This window comes from Primulina huaijiensis, chromosome 1 (assembly GCF_012295235.1).
Source record: "Primulina huaijiensis isolate GDHJ02 chromosome 1, ASM1229523v2, whole genome shotgun sequence".
Taxonomy (NCBI): Eukaryota; Viridiplantae; Streptophyta; class Magnoliopsida; order Lamiales; family Gesneriaceae; genus Primulina; species Primulina huaijiensis.
The window spans coordinates 1,614,473-1,626,410 of NC_133306.1; the positions used below are offsets into that span (position 1 = coordinate 1,614,473).

General features: G+C 33.6%; 1 protein-coding gene and 1 pseudogene across 1 annotated transcript; both read left to right on the forward strand.

Moving 5' to 3' along the window:
- Positions 1-95: 95 nt before the first annotated feature.
- Positions 96-3,583, forward strand: LOC140961562 (histone deacetylase 19-like; annotated as a pseudogene).
- A 4,419-nt stretch (positions 3,584-8,002) lies between these two features.
- LOC140979621 (gibberellin 20 oxidase 2-like) lies at positions 8,003-10,891 on the forward strand. The gene is made up of 3 exons (XM_073445152.1): positions 8,003-8,621; positions 8,980-9,301; positions 10,436-10,891. The coding sequence occupies exons 1-3, from the start codon at positions 8,089-8,091 to the stop codon at positions 10,712-10,714; spliced, it is 1,134 nt and encodes a 377-aa protein (XP_073301253.1). The 5' UTR covers positions 8,003-8,088; the 3' UTR covers positions 10,715-10,891.
- Positions 10,892-11,938: the final 1,047 nt, after the last annotated feature.

An 11,938-nucleotide genomic window follows, 5' to 3' on the forward strand; every position in this document is an offset into this window, starting at 1 on the left:
AGCCAACATCCCAACAGACTTTATAAACTGCAGAAGTTGAAAAAACAGAGAAAGCCAGAAGTCTCTCCCAGATAATCCACAGTAGGCGGCGCCGCTCGTTTTCAGGTGACATTCTCTTCTCTCTTCCCTGTTTTTTTTAAAAAACTCGATGCATCCTCAATTTTATGATTTTCGTCCCACTTCAAACGCTGAAAATCTGTAGTGGCTCTCATTTTTGTTTGCCACTGGAGATGAAGTGAATTTTGTTCTAGGACTGAAATAACATTAATGCAGCTGATAGGAAGGAGATTCAAGAAAAGGGAGATCCCATCCAAGAAAATGTTACAAAAATTATTTCTTTGATTGATTCCGAAATCAAGAATGATCCAACTTTTTTCCTGCGATTACATGTGCATGCAGTAGTTGATTCCCGTGTGCCGAAGTAGTTTGATACTCTGTTTCACTTTCCAAAGACTGACATGCATGATTTTCTCTTAACATTTTGAAATGGTTTTCATGATAATTATATGCAGGGAAATATTTTTTTATGTTTCTTTGTTTTATCTTTAACGGTTTAGTAAACCTTTTTCCAGGAAAGTAAACGATTTGCCTTGTATTACTTCTGGTTAGGTTAAGATGAAGTCTTGATGTTTCTGAAAGTGGGAATCAGTAATTGAGACATTTGTCAACTTCTGAGTTCTTTTTTTGGGTTAAATGATAAATGTGCTTCGGTTTGATACTTTTGGTTTCCTTATCTGAATGTGATATCTGTAAAACAATCAGAATTGAAGCTTAATTGAGTTTCACCGCAGATCAGCATCTTCGTGTTACAATTTTGATGTACAAACTCCCTACAAAATTGGCATATTCTTCCTTAAGTATTTAGTTTGTTACACCGCATGCTTTTTCCATATCTCTAGATTTGCTAGCTTTTCTCTAGATGCGGTTTTTGGATATTCGTGTCTTGTTCTGGTAGGCTAAAAATAGTATATAAAGAATTAAACTTATCAGAAAAACTGATTCAATTGAAATATCTTTGGATGTTCCTCTCTTTCCATAAAAATATTGTTCTAGGTTGGCTTCCGTTCGATCCTTTAGCTTCCTGCACCAGCTACATCAAAGAAACAAAAAGAAAAAAAAGGTGTAATTATTGCATTGGCTATCTATAAGATTAGGGACAAGTTTGACGTGATGTTCTATCATCACGAATTCTATTATTTGTTCAAATGTATACGAACAACGAATATGCTCTGTTCAAAAAGGGAAAAATGAAACTTGTTGGAACTGCACGATCTACAGAGAAACTGTGAGTTCTACCAAGAATGTCACTTGGATCTGGCAGAATTATTGTATCATGCATGTTCTTTCTGTATTCAGATTGGGAAATGGAATCTGGTGGTAATTCCTTTCCATCTGGAGCAGACGGGTCTAAAGAAAGTTTGCTACTTCTACCACCTGGAAGTTGGGCATTGCTATTATGGAGGTGATCACCCAATGAAACCACATAGAATTCGAATGACTCATGCTCTCCTTAAGCACTATGGTTTACTTCAACAAATGAAAGTTTATAACCGTAAACTTGCACGGGAGAATGATCTTCTCTGCTTTCATGTAGATGATTGTCTCTTTATTGCAAATAATCACCCCAGAGGTACAGGACATTTAGGGGACCAGCTAAGCAGATTTAATATAGGGCTAGATTGCCCTGTATTTGATAATCTTTATTCCTTCTGTCGAATATATGCGGAAGGTTCCATTGGCGGAGCAGAGATGTTAAATCATGGACACTGTGACATTAGAGTGAATTGGGCTGGTGGCATGCACCATGCACGGAAAAGTAAGGCTTCTGGATTCTGCTATGTTAATGATATCGTGCTAGCGATTTTAGAGCTCCTCAAAGCTCATGAGGTACTATTTTGAAACCATTCTAATTGATTAGGGAGCATTGTATACTTAGAATTGCTGATAAATCCGTTCATTTCCCATTTTGTGGTATATATATAAATAAATTGCTGTAGAATCTAGTAATATAACTTTCCCACAAGTACTGAAAAATCACAGTGGCAGCATGTAAAAAAGTGGTAGCACTAGTTTTGGAAACTCTTTTCTTCTGTCATAACCAGTTTTTGGCAATATTTCAAGTTTTTCTTATTCCTGGTAGTTTAATATGCTTTGCTTCTGAAGCGTGTTTCATATGTGGACATTGATATTCACCATGGTGATGGCGTTGAGGAGGTTTCCTATCTAAGTGCTAGAGTCATGACTCTGTCGTTTCACAAGTTTGGAGATTATTTCCCTGGTTCTGGAAATATTCAAGATATTTGATCGTCGAAAGGGGAGATATTATATTCTCTTAGGCATCGTATAATTTATGTGATAGGATAAGTAAATTATAAATTATATATAATACGAGTGATTATAAAATGAAATGTAAAAATAAATAACACTTTGTGATAGATTATATGATATTTAATTAATTTTAAATTGATTGGTTATTTTTTTAATTATATTATGATTACTAAAATTCCCTCGTCATATATTAATTAGTACGGACTAAATAAATAAAATTTCTAGAATTNAATTTGTTGAATTTATAATTATTTTAAACTTTAAAATATTAAAGAAAATTTAAATTAATCAAACATTATCTGTTATCCCCTAATGGATTATATAATCAACAACAAGAGAATGATAATACCTACAGTTCAGATCGGGTGCAGGCTGAATGAGTTTATCACAATGTTAATCATGCACACCAAACACATGATAAATGAATGATTAAAAATCAATTCTCTATTATCATGTACACCAAACAATGGTTTAAAAGACATAATTGACTATGAAAGCTATCAATCCTTGTTTAAGCCAATAATGGCTAAGGTGATGGAAGTCTTTAGACCTGGAGCAGTACTCTTACAGTGAAGAGCCGACTCCTTATCTTGTGACAAATTAGACTGCTTCAATCTCACTGTTAGAGGTCACGCAGGTTGCGTCAAATTTATGAAATCTTTTAATGTGGCACTTCTTTTGCTTGGTGGAGGTGGCTACAAACTCTCTAATGTTGCTCGTTGCTGGTGCCATGAGTTACATCTTGAGTAAAAATTTGTAGTTTGTTAGGTAGTATCAATTGCTCTCACTCCTGTGTGAATGTCAAGTGGCACACCTACGGCTGTTTTTTGGGCCGTCATTGCAAAATTAGTGATTCCGTGCCATAACAAAATCGTCCATACTCATATGTCCTGCATTTTATATATTATATATTGGTCATTATTCTGAATCAGATTCTGTGTGAATGAACGTCGAAAAATGCTGAAGAATACATTTTCTTTTTATGTTCTTATTTATAACGTGCTTGTTTCTTGAGCAGACGAGTGTGGCATTAGGAATTGAGGTTGATGACCGGATTCCCCAGCATGATTTTTGGGACTATTACGGCCCGAACTACACTCTCCATATTTCTCCAAGTAACAGGAAAAACAAAAATTCTCAGGAAAAACTGGATAAAATAAGAGCAAAACTCCTAGAGAACCTCTCAGAACTTTCACATGCACCAAGCCTACAGTTCCAAGAAAGACCTCAGAGTGCCGAACTTCCAGATTGTTAAATGTCTAATCGTTCACAAATTTTGTTAGCTGCAACAAAATATCCATATACGATGTTATCAATATTTTCCTGTAAAGAATGAATTCTTCTTCTTCTTCTTCTTATTTATTGGTGTAGTCAAATACAATTCGTGACCACAAGACACTTTATCTATTGATTGGTATATCGAAAAAATAGAGCGAAATTTGCGAAACGTACGTATTCTGATAAATGTTTTGAATGCATCATGAGGAGGAGGAAGATGATATTGATGAAAGGAAATATGATATCGAAGTTGATTACTAGCGGTAAATACTCTTCTCTGTTCTCTACTTCTCGACTTTCTATTTCTGATAATTCAGCGCAATTCAATCTATTTGATATCCTATCAGTAGCATAGAGAATTATGATAAAACCTGCTGAAACCCAAGCTAAAGATGAGGTATATCTCATTTACATTTTCAATATTTTGTTCTGATAAAGTTTTGCTAATCCCCTTACCATACAAACTGATGCGAAATAATGAAGCAACGGAGCGACGCTTTCGATTTAAATATTTAGCCAACTATCACTTGCATGCATCTTGATTACAAACACCCTTTTCTTGATGAAACAAGTTTCAAGCATTCTTTTTTATGGAAAAGTTGCAGCTCGGCTACTCGGCTGAAGTAGTTTTCGCCTTTACACGCATTAGATCATCGCATGGCCTTTCTTGTACTTGTCTTAAATTTTTCAGAATGATGATCATGCTGGTGAGATCTGATCAACAAAAATCTGCAGCGCAATCATGAAACAACCGATATATTCTTAAGTTTCTAGCAAAGTTCCCCCAATCGAACTTTTATTTTGGAAAACAATATTATTACCATGATATAGAACGTGATTTCAAAATTTATGTCCGAAAAAGCAATGGTTGGATCTTGCCAAATTATTTAATTGGCTAGATATAATTAATGTCAGTACAAAAAAACGGATGGAATAGCGACGGTTTTTTATAAACCGTTGCTATTATAGCGACGGTTTTTGATAAACCGTCGCTATATTAGCGACAGTTTTTGACCAACTGTCACTCATAAAGCGACGGTTTTTATACACCGACGTTATAATAGCGACGGTTTTTCATAAACCCGTCGTCTACTGAAGTAAGCGACGGTTTATAACAAACCGTCGCTATTATAGCGACGGTTTTACAACAACAGTCGCTATATTAGTGACTGTTTAATGACACCGTCGCTATTTTGTGCGACGGGTCATATACTCCGTCGCAATCGGCGACGATTTGTCAAAAACTGTCGCTAATGGCGACGAGTTTTTCAACTACCGTCGCTATAATTATTTATATATCGAAGTTCACGAACAGTTTACAGCGGTTTTCGCTTTTTTGGATTTTTTGCTTTTTAGCGGAACTCTATCAATTTTTTTGCATTTTTGTTTTTTTACTTTGTACTAACATTTTTTTTTATTAATTTCGTAGATTTGTTCGTCGATGTAATCTTTGAGCGTTACGTGGATCTGCATATCTTCGCGCAAGTAAGATTTTTAAAGTTTTTTTATATCGAAAATTTAATATTTAGTTTTAATATTTGTGATCTATCGTATTTATGAAATTTTGCGTAGTTTTTGATGACTTTTAATTTTTTTTTACAGAAAACCGTAGCTTAATTAGCTTTTTAAAAAACCATCACTCTATATAGCGACGGTATTTCAAACACCGTCGCTTTCATGCAGCGACGGGTATTGAAAACCGTCGCTGCAAAATAGCGATGGTTTTTGAGAAACCGTCGCTAGAACCGTCGTTTCACCCTTTTAGCGATGGTTTTAGCAACGGTTTTGGCCGTAGCTAACCTTTTTTTTTTTTTAGTGTGTTTTCACATTACCTCATAAAACTTTTTGTCCAAATCTTCCTGTCTTCGAAGAGTTTAGCCCATTTTTTATTTACAGGACTCAAGCACGACATATTGTTTAAGAGGAACTCAATATTTACAATTATGTATCTTTCATTTTTTTTTTTGGAAAATTTAATCATTTTTTTTACAGGTAGTGCTTTATACCCCATGGATGGGCCCACTACCTCTGGCTCATCCCTAGCCCAAATGGAAGACAAGCCCATCAAGGGCCCAATTATTCTCCTATAAATACCAAGTTTGAATGTATGATAAAAAATTCACTATATTATTTTCAGCAGCACCCTTAGCTGCTCCTCCCATATATCCTCAGTCTCTGACTTGAGTGTCGGAGGGCTACGCCAGGACACCCTCCTGGCCCATTTCTAACGGTCTTATTTGTGATTTCAGGCTCAGTGTAATTTTTAAGCCTGCGTCTGGATTAGTGACACTTGCCGGAAGCGGACCATAAATTTTCCGTGAGTATCCGTGCTGATTTGCATTGCACACGTCAGCTCTATGTTGATACAACATGCATCAGTGCCAAATCGCTGTCACATTGGAGAAATGACTAGAATTGCATAACGGACTAAGACTGAAATTAACAATATAGAAAACTAAGACACAATATGTAAATATATATGATCAAAATAAAATTTCGTTTTTAAGTTACTAGACTTTGGTAACTGAAATTATTTGTATTGATCTTATATCACAATGCATGCTAAATGGAATAAAAGGTACTCTTAAAAGTGGAGTTATACACAAATTATCTTACATGTTATGTACCTTTATATCTTATTTCATGAGACGAGAAAGCGTAGATCCTGTGTCTCATGTAAATTTTATTTTTTTCAATATCTTCTTTTTTTTTTCAAAAAGATATATAAAATCTTATGTGATATGAGATTTCAAAGTTTAAATTTATTTATAATTGATTGATGAGCCTCCAATATTCATAATTCTAGAATCTTTTGATATCTTAAAAATTTTATTAAATTGCTTATGTAATTTTAGTTGTTGTCAAATGTGCATGTATTAAAATATAATGTTTATAAATTGTTCACATAGGTAAAAGGAGAGAGATCCTAAAACATGAGGACATTAAATTTTTGTTCATTGCATAATTTTCGTTTTTTACTTGTTCGTAGTCAATTAATTCACAGTCTTATTCCATCAATTTGTATTTTTTCCCGACTTTTTCACAGCGTGTGCTAATAAGACGTCCTACACGTTAGCAACTTTTGGTGTTACATAATTGATTTTCGACGCCACTTCAGCATTCTAGTGAAATATGACTAAAACTGAAAAAAAAAAAATACAAGTTAGTTTATTAAAATCGTGAATCAAATAACTACAAGACAAAAATTGAAAAACATTTAAGTTATATACCAAAAAATGTGATTTTTCCTAGAACTATATCATAAATAATTGAAAGTCTTACAAAAGCGAATCATGTGTATTTAGACAAATCTTGCTTTTGTAATGCACGTTTCGGGGCTATAGATTTCTGTCTAAATTCATGGTACTCGTGCTAGGAAATGAATGCGCTTTTTACCAGCTATTCGTGAGGGGTCATGTAGCCACATTTTTTTGTTTTGACATTAAATTATTTTTCACTATCCTTTTGTTAATTAGAAAAGTCAATTTTAATTATTCCCCGATCCTATATTTTTACCCGATAAAAATCTATGGAAACCTTTCAATGTCATTGATAATTATGAGATTATTATAAATTTAATTCCTATCATTACTATATTATATATAATAAAAAATTACCATCATAAAAAGTGAATATATAGAGAAAATCATAAAATTGCATTAAAGGAAAATAGGAAGAGAGTCGAAATAGTACGATATTTTTTGAAGACACCTTTACAAAGATGTTGCACTTGGTACAACGCGATATAATCTTTATACGAAAATTTGCATTTTTTGTCATGTATCTTTTAGTTATGCTGATTCTCCATATCGTCGAATTTCAGTTTAGTCATGCATTTTTCAAATTTATGAAAATTTAGATCTTTTTTTTCATGAGAGTGTGATGTGTCACTGCTTATGTCAACGACACGCCAAAGCCACATCGAGAAAATACCAAAAAACCAAAACTGACTAAAATCGCGAGAAGCAATTATATAGATAGAACCAATATTACAATTTTTTTCAGTCTTGTATTTTGATAATTTTTTTATATTAATACAATCATGAATATTTTAAATTCCACCGTATTACATATAATTTAATATCGTAATATCTTCTGTAAAACAAATTAATCCAACCATCATTATTACATATATTTTCAAAATTAATCAACTGGGTCAATGCATGGTTGATTTGATTAGTAAAATAACATTTAAAAGGAGAGTACTGAAGAATATTGTAGCATTATTGAAATAGTAATACTATGCTTCAAATTTTTAAAAAAGCAAAGACTTTTCTTTTTTGTTAAATATTGGAGAAAAAAATGGACAAATAATATAGATTTTCCCCAATAAATAATTTGTATTGCATAATTTGCATGAATGACAAAGAGTGTGAAAATATTAATGGAATATAGCCCTAATCTTCTTCCATCCCCATCAAATCCTTTTTCACTCTATAAATTCAGTCTTCTGCAAATTTCCAGCACAAAAATCCAACCCTAATGGACTCAACTTCCTACTTTCATCCCGCATCGAAAACCGATAAAGAAAATAGGGTTCTTGTTTTCGACACGTCTCTCATAGAAAAACAAGAAAACTTGCCTTCACAATTCCTATGGCCCCATGAGGACTTAGCCTATGAATCCAAGGATGAATTCAATGATCCACCAATAGATTTAAGGGGCTTCTTTAATGGTGACCAAGAAGCTGTAAATCTAGCTGCAAAGAAAATTAGGCTTGCTTGTTTGAACCATGGATTCTTCCATGTGATCAATCATGGTGTCGGTTCCGGCACGATTCAGGCCGTTTATGAACATATGGATGCTTTTTTTAAGCTTCCTCTCAGGAAGAAGCTTGCATTGAAGAGAAAACCGGGTGATCTTTGCGGGTATTCGGGTGCGCACGCGGATCGGTTTTCGTCCAAGTTGCCATGGAAGGAGACACTGTCCTTCTCTTATGAACATGAGAATGAACATGGCCTTGATGTGGTTAACTACATCAAATCTGTCATGGGGGAAGAATTTGAAGAAGCAGGGTGAGAGTTACTAAAAAAATCAATTCTTCTATTTAGTGGCACATACAGAGAATGATAATGAATATATATAAGTGACACCACTAAGAATGAAGTACGCACTTTTATACTTACAAATTTAGTTAAACCATAACTTCAAGTCTTCAACGTCATAATGGTCTATGAATAATGGGATTCGAGAATTTTCCCATCTCTATCGTGTACCTTAATTAATTTTGAAAACTTAGATTATAAATCTTGATTATTTTTTTTAAAAATGCATACTATCTATTTCACATAGACGTGCATACAAATTTACTGCGTATATGGTCATTTCAGTAATGTTTAAATGGCTTTCCATTTCTATTTTTTCCTTTTCTAGGTACGTTTATAAAACATATTGTGAGGCAATGAAGAACCTGTCGTTCATCATCTTCGAGCTCTTGGCAATTAGCTTGGGAGTCGATCGGTTCCGTTACCGTGATTTCTTTCATGATGGTTGCTCACTAATGAGAGGAAATAACTACCCACCTTGCAAAGAAGCCGGTCTCACTTTAGGCACTGGACCTCATTCTGATCCGAATTCCTTGACGATTCTTCATCAAGATGAAATTGGAGGGCTTGAAATCTTCTCGAACAACAAATGGGTAGCGATTAGGCCTCGCCATGATGCTTTTGTTGTCAACCTTGGTGACACATTTGTGGTATGTATATATATGAACATTCAATTTATCTTGATCTTCTTTGTTGGTTTTTTTTTCCGAGCACGATTATTATTGGCGGATCATATGGTTTAGACTGATTTTTAGTTTAAAAAATTCACATCTCACCCTTACTATCTCATATACATATGATGATGATTTAGTAAAACTAGCTCCGCTAAATAAAACAATCCATATTAAAGCTTCTTAGGAAGTTGTATGAAGGAGCAATGGCTGGGAGATGATCGATGGGTACGTATCGGTACTGACCAGTAATTACCTACATTATTCTATGTGATGACTATATATTTCAGGATATGATCATGACTATTTGATTACATCGGAAGCGATTTTTGGGATAGCTACATCAGTAGACAGTAAAGGAAGATAAGTATTGAATAAACGATACAAAAAGTACTGATCAAACAGGTATGATTTTGGAAATAAAAAAGATTTGCAGCGGGGTTTTAAGGTACGCGAAAATGACACCATATCTCCCATTATATTGCTGAGATGTGTGTTAATTACAATTGGTGTGCTTTCATATATAAGAATGAAGATTCAAGATCAATTATTGATTTTCTAGCTCCAACCCCTGATAGAGAAATTTTTTAGAGTGCATTGATTAATGCAAGATGGTGTGCTTAGTCTAATTTGGTAACTTATATAACAATGTAATAAAGTCCATAGAAAAATCCCAGATTTGACTACCAGTCTCCCCATTTTATGCTAACAGCTTCTACTTGAGTATGATGACAGATGCCTTTAAAAGGACACTCTTTCTGTGATCATATTGGATAATTAATTATTACAGCTAAATTAGAGAATATTTGTTCTGTACCTTTTTTTTTTAATCACCTTGACAATATTTTCGCGTTGTGCTAAAAAATGGTTTCACTGCATTGCCGAGCCATGTCAGGATATATTATTCCACAAAGGAATATAACGTACATGGCCACATATGCACTAATACAAGAAGCGCGTGATAGACTAATGTGTTACATTTTGTACAACGTACATAATTATAGCACAATCTCTAGAAGTTAATCAAACATGGATCGGACTTTTTATGTTAGTGAAGTTGAAATATCGACTTATTTTTTGTCAATATATCCGGAATGTGTTATGCATATGCAGGCGTTATCGAATGGAAAATACAAGAGTTGCCTTCATAGGGCAGTGGTGAACAAGGAACAAGTGAGAAGATCATTGGTATTTTTTGTGAACCCTAAAGAGGACAAAATAGTGAGACCCCCCGTCGGTCTTATTATACGCGGTGAAGAACCAAAGGAGTACCCGGATTTCACTTGGTCGGATTTGAGAGAATTCACGCAGAACTACTACAGGGCTGATGCTAACACACTACAGAACTTTGTTCAATGGCTTCATTCAATGCGCAAGATTAAAAACTTATAGCATCCCAACGATTAGCTTTCACTGCTTATTGTTTGTTTATTAGGTACTGGTTCGGGACGTGTTTATATATGTTCTTGGATGCTTAATTTTGAGAATATGGGGTTTGCCTTGTCTTTTACTTTGATGAAAAATGTTTACTATTGTTACAATTGTGTTGATGTTGATCCGTTGTGGGTTTCCGGGGCGTACTGACATATATGAATACAGAGAGATATGTTGCTCAAAGAAACATGGGCGTACTTAATATGACATAGATGGTGAATCTTGATGGTGATTCTCGACTTGACATTATGGAAATTAGATAAGAAAGAAAATTTTAATTTTAGTCACGAAAGTTGGTTTGATTTGAGTTTTAGTCTTATGATGTGTGTGTACATTTGATTTCTATCCAATAACTTGGATTTTTTTTGTCTTATCTTGCCCAAAACCACTATATCTTACAGATATTTCTTATTTGGCAATAATGTTCTCGTACGTGGCTCGTGTGACAAGAAGAAAACTTATATTTCACACACTAAAATTTACATAAACAAAAATAAAGAGAAATGACAAATTTTTTCGTCTCATTTTGAAGTACCGAAGGTCGTTTTTCTTTATTTTTCTATTTTTTATCAGATTAATTTTAATGTGAGTAATATGAGCTTTATTCTCACAACACGCGTTTTGTACGAGAGAATCAATATTAAATAAACTATATTCACTATAAATTACAATGTTGGTCATGTGTGTTTGTTTGTTTGTTTGTGTTTTTTTTTTTCTTTTTTATGATTTTGGTTTTGACACTCTGTTTTATTAAATCTTAGTCTTAATCTTAATTTTAATCTTATATCTTTTAGGTTTTTTTTGCTATTTCGTCTATTTATCAAGAATTCTATAAATATTTAACGGATGAGTACGTCTGTTACAAAGACTAAAATTCAAAAATATAGAAGACCATGATGACCAGCCATGATTCAAAAATACCTGAGGCTGATTCCATCCCTGGTTAGATACTAATATAGATGAGTGTCCTGTTAAAATTGAACCGAACTTTCTAAAATCAAATTAACCGAATTTTTTCAAAAAACGGGACGAACATTACTATGAAAACCGAACAAACCAAACAGAAAAAATCGGTTATTTCGTTTGCTGAATTAACCGAACTTTTAGATTTTTTTTAAAAATCAAATTTTAATTAAAAAATGCAATATAAAAATCTAATTAAATACATTTAAATTTTATTTA

Bases quoted from the DNA above. Each gene is read 5' to 3' on its own strand.
- LOC140979621 (XM_073445152.1), top strand. From the start codon at position 8,089: ATGGACTCAACTTCCTACTTTCATCCCGCATCGAAAACCGATAAAGAA. The intron at 8,622-8,979 runs GTGAGAGTTACT...TTCCTTTTCTAG, and splicing joins GAAGAATTTGAAGAAGCAGG to GTACGTTTATAAAACATATT. The intron at 9,302-10,435 runs GTATGTATATAT...ATGCATATGCAG, and splicing joins ACCTTGGTGACACATTTGTG to GCGTTATCGAATGGAAAATA.